Raw genomic sequence first — 20,467 nt, 5'->3', positions numbered from 1 at the left:
TTTTCCAAGCCACTGGCTACAGTCGGACAATGCGCTCAGACACTTCTCAATGGCTCATAAAGGCAGCAAGCCCAGTCAAAGATCCATCCCACATTTTCTCTTCTTCCACACCTTCATTGGGCAGAAGACACAAAAGCCTGAAAATACACGCCACCAGGCTCAAGAACAGCTTCCGTGCCACTTTCAGACTTGTACAGACGTCTATATTGAAGATGAACCCTGGACTTCACAATCTATCGTGCTGCAGCCCTTGCATTTCATTGTCTGCCCGCACTGCGCACTATATTCTGGATTCTGTTATTGTTTTCTCCTTGTACCACCTCAAAGTACCCATGTTTTGAAATGACCTGTATGATCAGCATGCAAATCTAAGTTTTTTACTGGATCTCAGTGCATGAGACAGTAATACACCAATACCAAACCAACCTCCGATTCATGGAATTTGTCAGGCCTGACTATGCAAATGTTACTGCTTTTCTAACCAAAGGCAAAAAATAAAATTTCCTTCAAAGTAGAACACCCACTTCTAGCTTTTCAATAAGCCTCTTGTTTCTTCTCCACACATCCCATCGACCTGTCGATATGTAATCTCAGTTTAAGAAGTAGAAAGCACGAAAAAATAGTGGAAGAGAGAAACTGTAGATAGTGTAAACATGAGGAATTCTGCAGATGCTGGAAATTCAAGCAACACACATCAAAGTTGCTGGTGAACGCAGCAGGCCAGGCAGCATCTCTCGGAAGAGGTACAGTTGACGTTTCGGGCCGAGACCCTTCGTCAGGACTAACTGAAGGAAGAGCTAGTAAGAGATTTCTAGCTCTTCCTTCAGTTAGTCCTGACGAAGGGTCTCGGCCCGAAACGTCAACTGTACCTCTTCCGAGAGATGCTGCCTGGCCTGCTGCGTTCACCAGTAACTTTGATGTGACAGTGACTATTTTTAACATAGCACAGTACAACACACTACGGGCCCTTCGGTCTATGATAATTGTGCTGACTTGTATAAACTTACTCCGCAATTAATCTAACCCTTCCCTCCTACACAGCTCATAATCTTCCATTTTTCCTATACCTATGTACCCATGTAAGAGTCTTTTAAACGTCTGCTTTTCTGTGCATATCAACTAAACATTCACTGTACATACCTTCACATAAACACAATCCAAATCCATCCCGTGGAGCTCTCAGTAATTGACCAAGTGTTGCATCGCATCAGTGCATTTAGCCACTATTCAGTAGCTCAGATGCAGACTGCAGTATCTCCACAAGTAACTTGGAACAGTCACAAGTGAAATGGTGAAGCACACAAAAGCCCCACCCCACAATAAGCAGACAGGAAATCGTGAAAAGTAACAGGCCTAATGCTACTAGGTGAATGAAGTCTTTCATGCATTTTTTTGCATGGCCCTGGGATAACATTCCCAGCATCCCTTTCAGCACAAGAGGCAGACTGTTTGCAGAGAAGCGATTTATCCATCTTTGGGCCGATCTGACAACAATAAAAGGATTATGTCCTGCAGAAAACAATCATTTTATGCTCTCTTGATAGTGCTTAGGACACGGCTCAAACCTCAAACTTGCATAATCCTTTCAGTGCCTCAATAAAAAGAAAGGCATGATTACACAAGCTGCTCGGCCTTGCAGCAGGCCACAGAACCCAGCCTGCCATTTACATCATTTCCCAGCAGATGGGCTCAGCTGCTGCTGCTGCGCACAAGTGACCCAGAAATAACAGTCAATTCCTCAAGAGTCAAAGTCTGCCCATTCCCCTCTTCCAGCTTCACAACAATTAAGCAATGCATTTATTGCAAGTGCTGGACACATATTACTGCTTAATTTAATATTATATTTTTAAAATAGTCATTTTCTTTTTTCTTTGTAATTTATTTTTTTTATTGAAGTTCATCAAACAAACATTTCCATAAGATGTATTTCAGATGATGTACATATATATCATATAGTCATATTTGTCACGAATCTCCACATAATATTTATCTGAGGTATACACTTATAGAAAGGAGAGGAAAGAAAGAACAATCGAAAGAAGGAAACTATATACAGAGTAGGGAGTGATCTTTTTTTAACAACATATTCATTGACTTGTGAGAATAAAATCAGGCCTATGAAGTGTTATGTAGTTAAACCATTTTTCCCAGTATGAATCAAATTGTTCCAACTTATGCTGTTATATTCTCCATTTTGTAAATGTCCATTGTAATTTCCATCCATACATTTAAAGTAGGGCTCTCCTGTGATAATCATTTCCTGGTAAGGGTTTTTTTTTTAAACCAGCCACCAGCAGTATATTCATTAAATATTTATCTCTTCTCAACCATTCTTGAGGTATATACCCAAAATATATGGTCTTACTGTCTAAGGGTATTTCACATTTAGGCATTTCTGGTGCAGAAATTGTCTTGCCAGCTTATGGTGGAGAACTGTATCAATCAATCTCTTGTATAGTACCATGAACAGGAGACACACAGAGCCTTAGAAAAAAATGTTTAAAGCACTATACATGTCAATACAACTCTGTAACAGCATGACTGAAACGGTCCACTTAAGGAGGTTTGAAATAATTTTGCTTGAAGTCTCCAAACCACAAAATGGCTGGAACTAAATAAATCTCTCAAGATTTTATTTTAGAGAAAAGGTTCCCGTAGGGTGATGATTTTGTTTTTTTAAGTACCCAGCTAAATACAGGAAATTCAACTCTTACATTCTGAATATCCTGTCCAAGTTTTAGCTTAAGCCTTATTGGCTAAAAACCCATGGTTACTGATGCAATGGTGATCTAGCTGCAGTTGATCAATTAAACCCTCTCCTCAGTTACAAACAGCAAATTCAACTCTTACATTTTGATTACAGGCACACATATTCTGTCCAGGTTTTAGTTTGTCTGATTGGCTAAAGTCTTCTGGTTACTGATACAATGATGGTCCAGCTGCATTGTGGGCCGAAAGGCCTGTATTGTGCTGTAATGTCCTATATTCTATTGATAGAAAAATGGAGGGCTATGTAGGAGGGAAATGTTAGATTGATCTTAGAGTAGCTTAAAAGGTCAGCACAGCACTGTGGGCCGAAGGGCCTGTACTGTGTTGTAATGTTCTATTTGTCCAATTGTTACTTTCCCTCATTGGCAGGCACCACTCCCTGACTATGTTTAAGCTTGAAGAGTCACTGTTGGCCTCTGATACATTGTGTCTGAGTGATACTCACCTGCAAACCCAGCTGACAGACGAGGCAGAGCATCTCAGCCAGTCAAAATCAATTCTTTATGTGCTTTCAGGTTTATGTCTTTGGCAGCACATCATTACGGATTGCTGATTGGGAATTAGAATTACAGACAAATTTTTTTCCAGTCCAAAGTCATTGCTTCTTATCCAAATACTTCTCAGCTCCGTTAATGGACACACCCAACATGGCAGATTTGTGACAAGGTGGCTAGATTTGCCTGCATTGGCCCAACCATCAACTTAACAAACATTCTGAAGAAAAAGTCAACAGAGTTATCAACACAAAAGTAGACAACCTAAATTCATCTTTCTAGTAACTTCTGATAATCTTCCAGAACTATGAACTAGAATATTCTTTAGTTTAAAAATGTGCACAGCATATCTTGGAGTCACAAAACGATTACAGTACAAAAGAAAGCAATTCGGCTCATCAGATCTATACCTGTCCTATATCTGCCTGTTCTGTCCCTTTCAAACTGAAATTTCTATCCCTTCAGGTACTTAGCCAGATTAACTGGATCTCCCTCTGTAACCCAGTGCAATCTGAATCCCGGTCACCTGTAGTTTAAAAGGAAGCTCCTCAGTTCAGTTTTGGTTCTTTTGCCAAATACCTTCATACAGGTCCCTTGCTTCATGGCCCTCTCCCCTGCAAGAGGACAATTTCTCTCTAAACACTATGTATACCATTCTATCAGATCTCCTTGCAACCTTCTCCTATCTAGGGAGAACAACTCAAATTATTCAGTCTTTGCAGTAAAGTACAGCACAGAAACAGGCCCCTTGGCCAATCTAGTCCGTGCCAAACCCATTTAAACTGCCTTCTCCCATCGACCTGCACTGGGACCATAGCCTTCCATACCCCGACCATCCAAGTACCTAACCAAACTTCTCTTTACAGTTGAATTCAAGCTCCTATGCACCACTTGTGCTGGCAGCTCACTGCACACCCTCATGACCCTCTGAGTGAAGAAGTTTCCCCTCATGTTCCCCGTAAACTTTCCACCTTTCACCCTTAAACCATGACCTCTAGTTGTAGTCCCACCCAAACCAGTGAAAAAAGCCTGCTTGCATTTTACTTCTCATAATTTTGTACACCTGTGTCAAATCTCCTTTCAATCTTCTATGTTCTAAGGAATACAGTCCAAACCTAGTCAGTCTTTCCTTATAACTCAGGTCCTCCAGACCCGGCGACATCCTTGTAAGTTTTCTCTGTACTATTTCAAACTTGTTTACATCTTTTCCGTGGGAAGGTTACCAAAACTGCACACAATACTCCAAATTAGTACTCAACAATGTCCTATACAACTTCAAAATAACATCCCATCTCTTGTACTCGTATATTGATTTACGAAGGCCAACGTGCCAAAAGCTTTCTTTACGACCCCAACTACTTTCAATGAATTATGGACCTGTATTCCCAGATCCTTTTGTTCTACCACACTCCTCAGTTCACTGTGTAAGACCTACCCTGGTTGGTCCTACCAAAGTGCAAAACCTCGCACTTGTCTTCATTTAATCCCATCTGCCATTTTTCAGCCCATTTTTCCAACTGATGCAGATCCCTCAGCAAGCCATGATAGCCTTCCTCGCTGTCCACTACACCCCCAATCTTGGTGTCACCCGCAAATTTGCTGATCCAGTTAACCACTTTATCATCAGATCATTGATATAGATGACAAACAACAACGGACCCAGCACCAATTGCTGCGGCACACCACTATCCACTAGTCACTACCACTCTCTGGCTTCTCCCACAAAGCCAATGTCCAATCCATCTTGAATGCAGAGCATCTGAACCTTCTTGACCAACTTCCCATGCGGAACCTTGTCAAATGCCTTGCTGAAGTCCAAGTAGACAACATCCATTGCTTTACCATCATCCACTTTCCTGGTAACTTCCTCAAAAAACTCTACAAGATCAGTCACTCATGATCTACCATGCACAACGCCATACTTACTATCCTTAATCAGTCCATATCTATTGAAGCACTTGTATATCCGGTCCTTAAGTACTTATACAATCATCCCTGGCTTATTTTCAGAAATCTCTTCTGTATTCTCTCCAATCCTCACACCTTTTATAAAGTGTGGAACCCAAACTGGGACATGATATTCCGCTATTTATAAATCCCAGGTTCCTGTGTGCTTTAAGCTGGTTTTTCAACCTCCATTGCCACTTCCAATTATGTACAAATATCCTGAGATCTCCTGTTTCCCGTTTTAGAACTGTACTCTCCAATATATTCTGCTTCTTTTCCCTCTTAACTATAAAGCTTTACATTTCTCAGGAGTAACTTGCATTTCTCATGCATTCCACCAGCCAAATCATATCTCACCGAAACCTATTACTCACCTCTTCACAGTTCCTCATGTCTCCAAGCTTTATGTCATCTGCAAATTTGGCAATTTTGCCTCTACACCCCGGTCCACATGCCTTTCAAAGTTCAGTTCTAATGTTTGAAATCAAACCTGCTGTCTGTAAAGAGTTACACACATCAAAGTTGCTGGTGAATGCAGCAGGCCAAGCAGCATCTGTAGGAAGAGGTGCAGTCGACGATTCAGGCCGAGACCCTTCGTTAGGACTAACTGAAGGAAGAGTGAGTAAGGGATTTGAAAGTTGGAGGGGGAGGGGGAGATCCAAAATGATAGGAGAAGACAGGAGGGGGAGGGATGGAGCCAAGAGCTGGACAGGTGATAGGCAAAAGGGGATACGAGAGGATCATGGGACAGGAGGTCCAAGAAGAAAGACGGGGGGGGGGGACCCAGAGGATGGGCAAGAGGTATATTCAGAGGGACAGAGGGAGAAAAAGGAGAGTGAGAGAAAGAATGTGTGCATAAAAATAAGTAACAGATGGGGTACGAGGGGGAGGTGGGGCCTTAGCGGAAGTTAGGGAAGTCGATGTTCATGCCATCAGGTTGGAGGCTACCCAGACGGAATATACGGTGTTGTTCCTCCAACCTGAGTGTGGCTTCATCTTTACAGTAGAGGAGGCCGTGGATAGACATGTCAGAATGGGAATGGGATGTGGAATTAAAATGTGTGGCCACTGGGAGATCCTGCTTTCTCTGGCGGACAGAGCGTAGGTGTTCAGCAAAGCGGTCACCCAGTCTGCATCGGGTCTCGCCAATATATAAAAGGCCAGATCGGGAGCACCGGACGCAGTATATCACCCCAGTCGACTCACAGGTGAAGTGTTGCCTCACCTGGAAGGACTGTTTGGGGCCCTGAATGGTGGTAAGGGAGGAAGTGTAAGGGCATGTGTAGCACTCTTTCCGCTTACACGGATAAGTGCCAGGAGGGAGATCAGTGGGGAGGGATGGGGGGGACGAATGGACAAGGGAGTTGCGTAGGTAGTGATCCCTGCGGAATGCAGAGAGAGGCGGGAGGGAAAGATGTGCTTAGTGGTGGGATCCCGTTGGAGGTGGCGGAAGTTACGGAGAATAATATGTTGGACCGGGAGGCTGGTGGGGTGGTAGGTGAGGACCAGGGGAACTCTATTCCTAGTGGGGTGGCAGATGTGTGTGAAATGGGGGAGATGCGTTTAAGAGCAGAGTTGATAGTGGAGGAAGGGAAGCCCCTTTCTTTAAAAAAGGAAGACATCTCCCTCGTCCTAGATTGAAAAGCCTCATCCTGAGAGCAGATGCGGCGGAGACAGAGGAATTGCGAGAAGGGGATGGCGTTTTTGCAAGAGACAGGGTGAGAAGAGGAATAGTCCAGATAGCTGTGAGAGTCAGTAGGCTTATAGTAGACATCAGTGGATAAGCTGTCTCCAGAGACAGAAAGATCTAGAAAGGGGAGGGAGGTGTCGGAAATGGACCAGGTAAACTTGAGGGCAGGGTGAAAGTTGGAGGCAAAGTTAATAAAGTCAACGAGTTCTGCATGCGTGCAGGAAGCAGCGCCAATGCAGTCGTCGATGTAGCGAAGGAAAAGTGGGGGACAGATACCAGAATAGGCACGGAACATATTGATCCACAAACCCAACAAAAAGGCAGGCATAGCTAGGACCCATACGGGTACCCATAGCTACACCTTTAGTTTAGAGGAAGTGGGAGGAGCCAAAGGAAAAATTATTAAGAGTAAGGACTAATTCCGCTAGACGGAGCAGAGTGGTGGTAGAGGGGAACTGATTAGGTCTGGAATCCAAAAAGAAGCGTAGAGCTTTGAGACCTTCCTGATGGGGGATGGAAGTATATAGGGACTGGACATCCATGGTGAAAATAAAGCGGTGGGGGCCAGGGAACTTAAAATCATCGAAAAGTTTAAGAGCGTGAGAAGTGTCACGAACATAGGTCGGAAGGGATTGAACAAGGGGTGATAAAACCGTGTCGAGGTATGCAGAAACGAGTTCGGTGGGGCAGGAGCAAGCTGAGACAATGGGTCTACCTGGACAGGCAGGTTTGTGGATCTTGGGTAGGAGGTAGAAACGGGAAGTGCAGGGTAAAGAGTTTATATGTTCTGCCTGTGACCGTGTTGGTTTCCTCCGGGTGCTCCAATTTCCTTGCACAGTCCAAAGAATACTAGTTGAGAGATGAATCAGGCACTGCAAATTGTTCTGTGATTGGGCTAGGGTTAACTTGTGGGTTGCTAGGAGGTGCAGGTCGAAGGGCCAGAGGAGCCCATTTCCATGCTGTATCTCAATAAATAAATATATATAACTAAATAAATAGATAGATAGATAAGTAACTAGGTAAAGAGACAGATAAATAAAATAACTAGCAATACACACAAAGAAGGGTCTTGGGCCGAAATGTCGATTGTTTACTCTTTTCCATAGTTGCTGATTCCTTCAGCATTTTGTGGGTGTTGCTTTGATTTCCAGCACCTGCAGAGTTTCTCTTGTTAATAAAATAACTAACTTATTCGCGAATATCCACAGCTTCATATGGGCTCAGCTAAATTGTTTTATCCCAAATACAAATCTGGGAATCACCAAACTAAGAAACTTAAGCAGCAATTTTATTATAACAATACAACAGTGTGCCAAAAGGCATAACATTTCTGCCAATGAATTAGTGGATATATATAGTTAATGAAGAAGTTAAAGCATAGAGATAAGGGCATTAGAATTGGGTCATGAACTAATAACTTTCCAACATCTTCATTCAGTAGAGCAAGTCTGGGTGTTTGAAAAGGACATGAATGAGTTACTGATAACTTATCAGAGAAGTTACTAATAACATTTTTGACGTTAATGTATTGAATATCATGTTTTAAGATACAAAATAATTTATTTATTTCTCATTATTGTTTCTTCTTTTAGTATTTGCACAGTCTGTTGTCTTCTGCACTCCAGTTGGGTAGTCATTATTTCTGCTATGGTTATTCTTCTGTAGATTTACTGAGTATACCCACAAGAAAATGGATCTCAGGGTTGTATATCGTGACATATATGTACTTCAATAATGAATTTACTTTGAACTTTGAGAATGGTTTAAAAAAAAAAGATCTGAAAGGCAAAATCCAGAACCCACAAAATTAATGCAAAGCATTTTACCAGGTCCTTGGGTTTCTATCTGCTGTACTTCAGCACGCAGAAACCTAAGTATATATGTAAATTTAGAATTTTGCCCTGATACTAAACAACAATATTACCACAATGATATTTAGATGTAATAAAATTCTGGAAGACCAAGCAGACAATGCTGCAAAATGAATGGCTGATTAGATATTTACAAGCATCAACCTCAACTTCACTTTCTAATAGAAACAAAAGATTTGTAACAGGACTTCGATTCAAACAAGGGAAGTTTTGATTATCATTCACTGTTGACTTCTTTTTGTCAGGAAGTCTATTATCTCTCTTAAATCACCGAAATACGGCCTGTTAGTTATACACACGCACCAGCACAGGAGACATAAAAAAAGCTCAGGCTTGATCACAGGGAAGGTACATCATTCACACACTTTCCATTATCGGTCTTCCTAAACGTGCTGACGTTTGTAGGCGCCACAGCAGCGTAGCAGTTAGCTTGATGCCATTACAGATCGGGGTGTCAGAGCTCAATTCTAGTGTCAGAGTTCAATGCCAGAGTCATCTGCACAGAGTCTGCATGTCCTCCTTGTGGAATGCATGGGTTTTCTCCAAGTGCTCTGGTTTCCTGCCACAGTTCAAAGACGTATCGGTTATTAGGTTAATTGGTCATTGCAATTATCTCATGATTAGGCTAGGGGTTGGTGGACGACACAGATCGAAAAGCCGGAAGGGTCTATTCTGTGTAGTTTCACTAAGTAAATAAATAAACAGATTGAGGCCTATATTATTTTAGCCACACACATCAAAGTTGCTGGTGAACGCTGCAGGCCAGGCAGCATCTCTAGGAAGAGGTACAGTCGATGTTTCAGGCCGAGACCTTTTGTCCTGACGTCCTGACAAAGGGTCTCGGCCTGAAACGTTGACTGTACCTCTTCCTAGAGATGCTGCCTGGCCTGCAGCGTTCACCAGCAACTTTGATGTGTGTTGCTTGAATTTCCAGCATCTGCAGAATTCCCCGTGTTTGTTATTTTAGCCCTTGTTTCTTCCAGTAAGTCCTGCTTGTCAGAGCAAATTTAAAATGAAAAGTAAACGAGTACCAAGAACATAACATTAGACTGAGAAGTTTATAGCGCATCACATTGACTCTTGGAAGACCAGGCTTTAAATGGGCTGAATTACTGGCTTGGATCTTCATTTACGTACCAAAGCATTCCAACACAAATCATTTTAATACTTTCTGATACCACCCATTTGTACTTTCATGGAAAGTGGCCAAAATTGTGAAAGAGATTCCCTTTAAAAGGAAATTCCACTTACCTCAAAAAAGAATGTGCAATTTGAAATGCTTGGATGCCATAAATCAAGGATGCTACACGTTCTAAACTACAAAAAAAAACCCTGTAGCATTGTACAGGATCAGGACAACAGATGACGACACAAATTAAAGACATTTATTGATTTAACTGAATTTTTACTCAAACCAATTTTAAGAGCTAAGTGTTCAAAGTGAATCAAGTCTGATAAGCTACCTCCCCATTGTTAGGAGTAACCATAAATTCACTGAGTCAGCTCCAGAAGGCTCAACCAGCTCAGAAGTTAGAAAACTTCAGGAATCCAAACAATCTTTGATTTTGTAAATTGCTGCAACAGAGTCAATGGGTGTTTCACCTCACTGCATCTGCCCCACGCCATCTTGGTGCTTACAGTGTAATTTAATGATGGCATTAACTCAGTTGGAAAACTAATACATGATCCATTTGGAGAGCAGAACTGCAAGGTCGTGCTCAAAATTTTAATTCTGTACCTGCAAGGGCCACAAAATAAAAATACAAGCCTTGTTCACAAGATCTCAGCATTTTAATCCAGTAAGTAGGTTCACCATCTCAGCTAGCTCTGAGCCAAGTTTCCTGTTGATAACAGGAGCAATGGGCAGGACTGCACCAGAGCAGCGGCAGAAAAAGAATCAGATTTTATCTTTACTGTCCAAATATCCTGAAAGCATAGTTATAAATTACACAATTAGACAGACCACTCAAAACAGAACATGTTGCAAGTAATATTTAGCAGCTCAGAGACCCTCCGTAAAGAGAGGAACAACGTTAACATTTCCGGTTGGTGATCCCTCTCGAGTACTGATGAAAAAGATCATTGACGTGAAATGTTAATTCTGTTTCCCTCTCCGGGGCTGGTGCCTGACTTGTTGAGTGATTCCAGAAAAGTGCTAGAGGAACTCAGAGGGTCAGGCAGCTTCGAAGGAGGAAAATGGATCTCATCCCGAACATTGACTCTCCTTCATCTGGACTGCTGGAGTGCTTCCAGCACTTTGTTTTCATTCAAAAGAAGTAATTTGCTGTTAAATTAGCCACGATGCCATGCAGCTGTATTGCCTGCCAACACATCACTAACCTTCATTCATTAAAACCATCGGCACAATAAATGGACTGCTACAGATAAATAAACTTGCAACAAAAAGCCTTTGCACCCTATAACCTTTGCTTCTTATTCCTTAGTTCGGTTGCTGCCTTATCTACGGACATAAAGTTTAGCAAGAAGTCTGCAATTTCTACTACACTCACCACTGGTTAAGACATTGGCCATACATTCAAATGACATTTTTATTACTTGAATATGTGCATAATTTACAAGTAATAGATATGCAAGTCAAGGAACATTATCAATGAAGTCCAACTGATAAATATCTACCCCGGAAATTTTATTTAAAAAATACCAGGATTAGGCAATCCAATCCATTGAGCCTGCTGCACCATTCATCAATATCATTTTCCTACATTATCCCCATATACCTTGATTCCTTATCTATTGATCCCTATTTCGAATGAATGTTCAAAGCCATCCATAGAGAATTCTAAAGATTCACCAATTTGTCCATGAGGAAAAATTTCCCCTCGTACTAGTCTTAAACATTCTGTCCCTTATTCTGAGACTGAGACTTCAACGTTGCCATCAGGTCGAAGGTACAAGAGCCTTGGGACTCACACCACCCCTCAACCATCAGGCTCTTAAACAAAAGGGGATCACTACACTCACTTGCCCCATCATTGAAATGTTCCTACAACCAATGATCTTACTTTAAGGACTCTTTATCTCATGTTCTCATTATTTATTGCTATTTATATTTACATTTGTACAGTCTTCTGCATTCTAGTTGATCTTTTATTGATCCTGTTATAGTTACTAGTTACTATAGTATAAGGTGACATATATGTACTTTGATAATAAAATTTACTTCGAACTTTGAGATCCCTGGTTTTAGCTCCTCAGCCAAAAGAAACGTCCTCCCTGCATCCACCCGCTAGATATTCTGTAAAATGCACTGCCATTCTTCTAGATTCGAGAGAATACAGACAAAGACTTTTCAATTTCTCAATAGCAAACTCGTCATTGAGGAATAAGATTGGTGAATCTTGGCTGATTTCCTTCCAGTACAAGAATCTCATTTAATAGACCACAAGACATGGGAGCAGAGTTAGGCTATTTGGCCCAGAGTCTGGTCCGTCATTCCATCGTGGCTGATTTATTATCCCTATTAAAACCCATTCTCCTGCCTTTTCACCGTAACCTTTCACACATTTACTAACCAAGAACCTATCAACCTCCACTTTCAATATACCCAATGAACTGGCTTACGTAGCTGTCTGTGGCAACGAATTCCACAGATTCACCACTCTCTGGCTCAAGAAATTCTGTCATCTCTGTTCTGAAGGGTCATCCTACTTTCTATTCTGAGCCTGTGCCTTCTGGTCCTAGACTCCTTATTTTCCGGGTAAGGAGAACAAAAACTCCACATACCATTCCAACTGAAGTCTCATTAAGGCCCTATGTAATCACAGTAAAAAATTTTTTTCTGTAATCAAATCCCCTCAGAACAAGAGCCAACATCCCACTTACCCTCCTATTTGCTTTCTGCACCCATGTTACCATTCACTACTTTATGGGGGGGCTGAAAGAAGCCTGCGGCCTGTGCACGCCAATACTCACAACCTTCTACCGACACTTAGTGAAGAGCACCTTAACATGCTGCATCACTGTGCGGTACAGAAACTGCTTTGTGGCAGACAGCAGGTCTGGGTAATGCAGTTAAAACTGCCCAACGCATCACCGGAACCAACCAACCCGCCATCAAGGGACGCATATGTAGGACAGTTCTGGAAAAAGGCCAGCAGTACCATGAAGGATTCCACTCCCAACAGGGAAAACAGCATCCACGATAGGACCATCAGACTCAAAAACAGTTACTTTCCCCAAGCCATCAGGCTGACCAAAATCTCCAACCATTAACCCATTTTTTCTTCATGCCTGTTGTATTTTCTTTTAATGCTGTATCATATGCAGAGTAACAATTATTGCATTCTCCTTTACACTGAAGAATGACAATACACAATCGAGAATCTTAAATATTGAGAAGATTTTTCCCACATACTGAATTCCATCTGTCACTTTCTTGCCCACTCACTTAGCTTACCTATATCTCCTCAAAGCCTCTTAACATCCTTCATCCCATTCACAATCTCGCCGAGTTTCACATCATTTTTTTGGTGAGAACACTCAGTCCTCTTTTACTGTCATTTAGAAATGCATACATGCATTAAGAAATGATACAATGTTTCTCCGGAGTGATATCACAGAAAAACAGGACAGACCAAAGACTAACACTGACAGAACCACATAATTATAACACATAGTTACAGCAGTGCAAAACAATACCATAACTTGATGAAGAACAAACCATGGGCACGGTAAAAATAGTGTCAAAGTCTCCGAGTTGATCGACTCCCGAGTCCCTGATAGCGGTGGCAAAAGGAAGAAACTCCCTGCCATAAACCTCCAGGCACCGTCAACTTGCCGATGCCTTGGAAGCAGCCAACCACAGCCGACACTAAGTCCATCCGTCTGCAAACTTCGAGCCTCCGACCAGCCCCTTCGATACAGCCTCCTGAGCGCCTTCGACCTAGCCCCGGCTGCCAAATCAAGCAAAGCTGAGGATTCGGGGCCTTCTGCTCCGGAGATTCCGGTTACCACACAGTAGCAGCGGCAGCGAAGCCGGCATTTCAGAAGTTTTCCGGGTGTTCCTCCGTACTCTCATGTCCATCTCCATCAAATCAGAATTGTGCACAGTCCCCTACTTGACAGGTTACAGATATCAATCACCGGAGAGGCTGCGTGCACTGCCGTCGCGCTGCCATCTTCTCCTCCTCCATTTGGCCCCCTTAGGCAAAGACTGTGAATAGCTAGGACCCATGCAACACTCCACTGGTAGCAGCCGGCCAAGCTGAGAAAGACCCATTTTCTCCCACTACGCCTGCCAGCCCTCATTATACCATCCCCAATCCGCGTGCTCTAACTTTGTTAGCCAACCTGCTGTATGGGATCCTATTGAAATGCTTCTAAAAATCTAAACACCTTCTCCCTTCTATTAGTCACATGTTCAAAGAACTCTAATAAATTACTCAAACACGATTCCTTTTGTAAATCCAGGCTGATGCTGCTCAAACGATTATTGCTTTCCTAACATTCTGTAATTACATCCTTCATTACATCTTCAAGGAGCAGTGCCTCAAAAAGGCAGCATCCATTATTGAGGGCTCCCATCACCCAGGTCATGCCTTGTTCTCATTGCTACCACCAGGAAAGAGGTACAGAAGCCTGAAGACACACACTCAAAGGTTCAGGAATAGCTTCTTCCCCTCTGCCATCCGATTTCTAAACAGATATTGAACCCATGAACACTACCTCGCCATCTCCACCAGGATCCCACCACCAAGCACATATTTCCCTCCCCCTGACTTTCTGCAGGGATCGCTCCCTATGCAACTCCCTTGTCCATTCATCCCTCCTGGCACTTATCCTTGCAAGCGGAACAAGTGCTTCACCTGTCCCTACGCCTCCTCCCTCACTACTATTCAGGGCCGCAAACAGTCCTTCCAGGTGAGGCGATACTTCACCTGAGAGTCTGTTGGGGTCATCTACTGCATCCAATGCTCCCATTGTGGCCTCCAGCATATCGGTGAGACCCAACATAGATTGGGAGACCACTTGGCCGAGCACCTACACTCCATCCACCAGAAAAAGCAGGATCTCCCAGTGGCCACCCATTTTAATTCCACTTCCCATTTCGACATGTGCACAGCCTCCTCTACTATTGCAATGGGGCCACACTTGCGTTGGAGAAGCAACACCCTTACATTCTGCCTGCGTAGCCTCCAACCTGATGGCATGAACATTGATTTCGTGAACTTCCAATAATGCTCCCCCTGCTTCATCACTCCCCATTCCCATTTCCTCGTTTTCTTTCTTCCGTGGCCTTCTGTCCTCTCCCATCACATTCCCCCTTCTCCAACTCTGTGTCTCTTTCACCAACTTCCCAGCACTTTACTTCTCCCCTCCCAGTTTCACCTATCACCTTGCGTTTCTTCCTTCCCTCCCCCACCTTCTAATTCTGCCTTCTCCTTTAGTCCTGATGAAGGGTCTCGGCCCTATGACTCTTTTCCATAGATGCTGCCTGGCCTGCTGAGCTCCTCCAGCACTTTGTGTGTGGTGCTCGGATTTCCAGCACCTGCAGATTTCGCCTGTTTATGATTCAACACTACCTCACTACTTTATTATTTCTTTTTCTGCACTACTTATTTAAATATATATTATACACATAAACACACGGGGTAATTCACAGTTTCTTCTCTATTATTATATATTGCATTGTATTGCTGCTGAGAAGTTAACAAATGTTACTACATATGTTGGTGATATTTAACCTGATTCTGATTCATTATAGAATCTAGCATCTGTTGCTGATAGGCTGGAGGTCACCAATTCCGGTTTTCACTCTCCCTCCTTGATAACGCTGTCACATTCACAACGCTGTCACATTCACAACCCTCCATTCCCAGGAACAGTTCCACAACGTACAGAATTCTAGAAGCTGGTAACCAGTGCAAGCAGGGAATTTCATTGCATTCCGGTGACAGAAAACTAATCTGAACCTGAATCACACAAAATGCCGGAGGAACTCAGCAGGTCATTTGGCATCTATGGAAGTGAATAAACACCTGGCGTTTCAGGCCGAGACCCTTTCTCAGGAAAGGAAGGGGGAAGGTGCCCGAATAGTCAAGATAACCGCGGGAATTGGTAGATTTATAAAAAGTGTTATTAGACAGTTTGGAGATCGAGAAAGGGGAGGGAGGTGTCTGAAATGGACCCAGTGAATTTAAGGGCAGGGTAAAAGTTGGAGGCAAAGTTGATGAAATTGACGAGCTCAGCATGGGTGCATGAAGCAGCACCAATGCAGTTGCCAATGTAGCACACGAAGAGTTGGGAAGCATTACCAGTGATGGCTTGGAACATGGACTGTTCTACTTAGCCAACGAAATGGCAGGCAGAGCCGGGGCCAAACACATGCCCATGGCTACCCTTGAGTCTGAAGGAAGTGGGAAGAGCCGAAGTTATTGAGGGTGCGGTCCAGTTCTGGCAGACGGAGGACAGATGAAGCAGGAGCAGGCAGAGACCATGGGCCTACCCAGTCAGGTTTGTGGATCTTAGACAGGAGGTAGAAATGAGCAGTGAGAGGTAAGGAAGCTATGAGTTTGGTGGCAGTGGATGGAGTTCTCTAGAGCTGATGAGGTTAGGGATGATGTCGGAGACAATTTTCTAATGGGATCATTTTCAATGCATAGATCAGAGGAGGTACCTCACCTCCGCCAGGTAGAAGTCAGCCTGCCACACTACAACACAGCCTCTTTGTCTGCGGGTTTCATGGTAAGGTTTGGGCTGCTACTGAGAGAGTGGAGGGCAGTGTTTGGTGGGGGTACCTTCCCCGAGTACCCCAACCCTCCCCCCTAATCCGTGCAGTGTCTTCAGCATTCCATCTGACATTCCCCTCTCTGAGCCAAAACATTCTGTCCTCAGAAGGAGTCTTAATAACCCTTGTCCCCCTTCGACCACACCTCAGTGAGTCTGTGCCCACCATGATACCTATGTAAAATTGTAGGATTACTTTGTGAAGCACCTCCACTCTAATTTCCCAGTAGCCAAACATTTTAATTCCTGTCCCCATTCCCATTCCAACATGTTGGTCTACGGCTTCCTCTTTCACCATGACGAGGCCACCCTCAGGGTAGAGGAGCAGCATCTTATACTCTGTCTAGTTAGTCTCCAAACTGACAGCATACACAGTGATTTTTCACTTCCGATATAAAAGAAATTCCCTCCCCTTCTCTCTTCCCCACTCTGGCCTCTTACCTCTTCTCTTCACCTGCCTATCACGTTCCCGCCCCCGCCCCCCCCGTGCCCCTCCTTCATCGCTTTCTCCCATGGTCCACTGTTCTCTCCATTTGATTCCTTCCTCTCCAGCCCTTCACCTTTCCCACCCACCTGGTTCCACTATCAACCTACCCCGTCCTCCTTCCCTTCCCCGCACCTTTTTATTCTGGAATCTTCCCCCTTTCTTTCTAGGCCTGAGGAAAGGCCTTGGCCCGAAATATTGACTGTTCATTCATTTCCACAGATGCTGCCTGACCTGCTGAGTTCCTCCAGCATTTTGTGTGTGGGGGGGGGGTTGCTCTGGATTTCCCGCACAGACAAACCTCTATCTTTCTATGAATCGAGGCTTCTGCTATCAGAGTCAATTCTCGGACACTGAGCATCAGATACTTGGGTCTTATCAGACTTCCCAACTTCCCCAAAACGCCCTGTTCCTAATTCTAATTTCATTCACTCCTTCATTCTTGCCAGATGCTTGCTTTTCTGGTATTTGAGACAGGCCTTCATGTCTCTTACCATGAAGACAGGCTCATTCCCTTGCCATTACTGCACTCCCATCTCTCTCTAAGCGACCTGCTGTCCTCCTCAGTATTTCCCTTTTCTCACATGCCAACACTCTTAGAGCCGATTTCTGTACTTCTCGTCAGTTTACCTTCTCCTTCATCAATTTCAAATCCTTTTTTCAAGAAAAAAATACTAAAATATATGTGGTTTCTTACATCCGTTTTAAAACTTCTCAAGTGTTTTAACAGCCAATGAAGAGTTTTGAAAAAGGTAGAGACTTGTAATGGAGAGTGTTTCACCAATGGCCACCAATGACTCTGACCTAACCACCTATAAGTCGCATTACTCCTTTATTGAATACTAATAGTGGTGAGCTCAACACACCAAAGAACCTCTTGAATGCGTTGCTGATACTAAACACAAAGAAAGGTCATTGTCCCTGAGCGTTGACTGCCTCTCTCTGTACAGAGGATGCCTGAGTGTTTCCAGTATTTTCCATTTTTGTTCCAGTCCTCCCGATTTTACAATTTTCTTTTTGTTGAAACACAGCCAATGTATTGAAAGGGATGCAGCAATACATCAGCCGATCAACAATCAGATTAAGAAACATTTAGAAGAATTTAAACGTGATATGCGGTCAGAGTGGAAAGCGGATTTGCATTAACAACGTTCCTGCGAGCTTGACTGAAACCAGTCCCTCCCCAGCTGAAGCAGCAGTCAACAGAGAGCCTTGCACCCGGCTGCTGTTTCAAAACGGCCCGGCAAGCGGCTGAAAGCTGGCTTTAAGCGAGATGTAATTGAGTGAGCTTCCTCTTTGGGTTGACAGCTGGGCGGCTGGTGGGTGGCCTCGGTACTGAACGGCCCTGTTTTCATTTTTGGAGGCAGCGGGGGTGGAGAACTGCTCCACTTTAACGATGAAGGCTCCATGCACACGGCGCAGTAAACCACATCAGACTCCCCCCTTCCCTCAATTCACCACAGTCGGGGCCGCTCTCCGTCGCCCACTGAACGCAAAAGCACACACAGTATCTAAATCAGGCTGCTGCAGTGACACGCAGAAGAACCGAGATCCTCCAACCATTGTTCTCTCGCCTTGCGCTGCACATTCTGGCCCCCCAGTCACCCGTGTTCCGCATCAGAGCCGCAGTCACACGACAAGCAAAATTCATCGCGTACCGAGGTATTCCGGGACGGGGGTTTGGATCTCGTTCCCAGCAAATAAACTCAATGCCCTTACCTTGGTAAAGAGCTCGGATGCTGCCATTCTCCAGCGCGGCGTCTCCGCGGCTCCAGTGCCTTCCCCGGAAGAACCTGGCAGGGGAGAGGGGTGGTCGGCTGCAAGACAGCAACTACAGCGGCTTGCCTGGGAAATAAACGGCGCTCACCTCCGCCCCGAACGTCAGCCCAAGGTACCAATCTCCATGTTACCTGTGTCAGTACCCTGCCACCCGCCTGTGCATTCTGGGTATAAGGGAGACAGGCATGGAGATGCTTTCGAGCACAACTGAAAAAAATCTGTGCTGAGCGTGTCTTCCGCCGGGAGCTGGCTGGTGAGAGAGCGCCACCGCAAGGAACACCAGCTCCCAGACAACGGGCGCACTCCGGGCCCCGGGCATCACACGGTACGAGTCCGTGTGTAAAATATTAGCATAGGTGAGACTGTACATTCAATTTGACCCCAGCTTAAAAGGTTGTAATGATAAATCCCGCTCTTCCCACTGCTACCTATCACAATGTAATGATATGGTTGAAATTCTGACCTGTTTGAAATTTGACTGGTAACTATAATTGGTTAAGCTGACAGCTGTTTGCACACATGCAACTTGTAAAACATACAAAAGAGGGAGAACGTTCAGCAGAAATTGTGCTTTATCATAATTTGGCTTCTGGTTTTCCTATATTGAATTAATTGAGCAACACGCTTAAAAATTGCTGGTGAACACAGCAGGCCAGGCAGCATCTATAGGAAGAGGTACAGTGGACGTTTCGGGTCGAGACCCTTCGTCAGGACTAACAAAACGTCGACTGTTCCTCTTCCTATAGATGCTGCCTGGCCTGCTGTGTTCACCAGCAATTTTTATGTGTGTTGCTTGAGTTTCCAGCATCTGCAGATTTCCGCGTGTTTGAATTAATTGAGGACTGATTTTTTATCACATGGGAAATAATAATTCAATATCCCCATATATAGGCACACTCCCCATGATCAATAAACACAAACTGAGCGTGTGTCTGGGAGCATCCTCGACTTAAAATAATTTTGCCTCCTGCCAGCATGTCATTGCAGCCTTCACCAATAATTTCTAAATGGAAAATGCACAAATAAATAGCAAAATATATGTCTGTTTTCCTGATCAAGACAGTTATAAATTGACCTGGTGAATTGTTTTGCAAAATAAGTTTACCAAATAGCAGCAAAAACTAATTCTATTTAAATATTCAATTGCAACTTTAACAGTTAAGCAGTTGCATCAGGTTGTTTAATGTCAGGCAGTCAGGTGAATTTCCCTGAAGGTTTAAAATTGATATAAACTAGCTTCTAATCCAGACTCGAGTCAACCTTACATTGCTCAATTTAAGGCCTAAACATGCTTAGTCAGGTCCTTATTCATGTTGCAATTACTCATAGAGCCATACAGCATGAAAACAGACCACTCGGACGGCCCGCCACAACCATGCTGACCAATTTACTAAGGGACTCGAGGGGAAACAACATGCAACTCAATGCAAAGTCTTAAACACTGGAAAACTTCCAAAAGGAAATTCGAGATATACTTGGAAAAAGGAATATAAGGTGAGAAATTACAGGTGACAAAGCTGATTTGACTAGCTTGCTACTAATTTGAGTGGTGTGCTGTTACTTACAATGTTGTGATAGGTGACATCAGCCAGAAATAAATTACTTGGATAATTCCTATTTGACATCTGATGTTGAAACCACAGCCTATTTCTAGTTAAATAGCAAATTAACATCATTTTTGTTAATT

General features: G+C 43.7%; 1 protein-coding gene across 4 annotated transcripts in view; it reads right to left on the bottom strand.

Moving 5' to 3' along the window:
- Nucleotides 1-19,020, bottom strand: part of myo5aa (myosin VAa) — a 223,058-nt gene extending 204,038 nt beyond the window's left edge. For all 4 annotated transcript variants that reach the window (XM_063065969.1, XM_063065970.1, XM_063065971.1 and 1 more), the window contains exon 1: nucleotides 18,721-19,020. In XM_063065969.1, coding sequence (XP_062922039.1) covers nucleotides 18,721-18,747 — 27 coding nt within the window. In that variant the 5' untranslated portion in view covers nucleotides 18,748-19,020. The remainder of the gene's footprint in view (nucleotides 1-18,720) is intronic.
- Nucleotides 19,021-20,467: the final 1,447 nt, after the last annotated feature.

The sequence above is a fragment of the Mobula hypostoma genome, chromosome 13 (assembly GCF_963921235.1).
Source record: "Mobula hypostoma chromosome 13, sMobHyp1.1, whole genome shotgun sequence".
Lineage (NCBI taxonomy): Eukaryota > Metazoa > Chordata > Chondrichthyes > Myliobatiformes > Myliobatidae > Mobula > Mobula hypostoma.
Note: the sequence above shows the minus strand (reverse complement) of the source record. Positions and strands in the feature narration are given on the sequence as shown.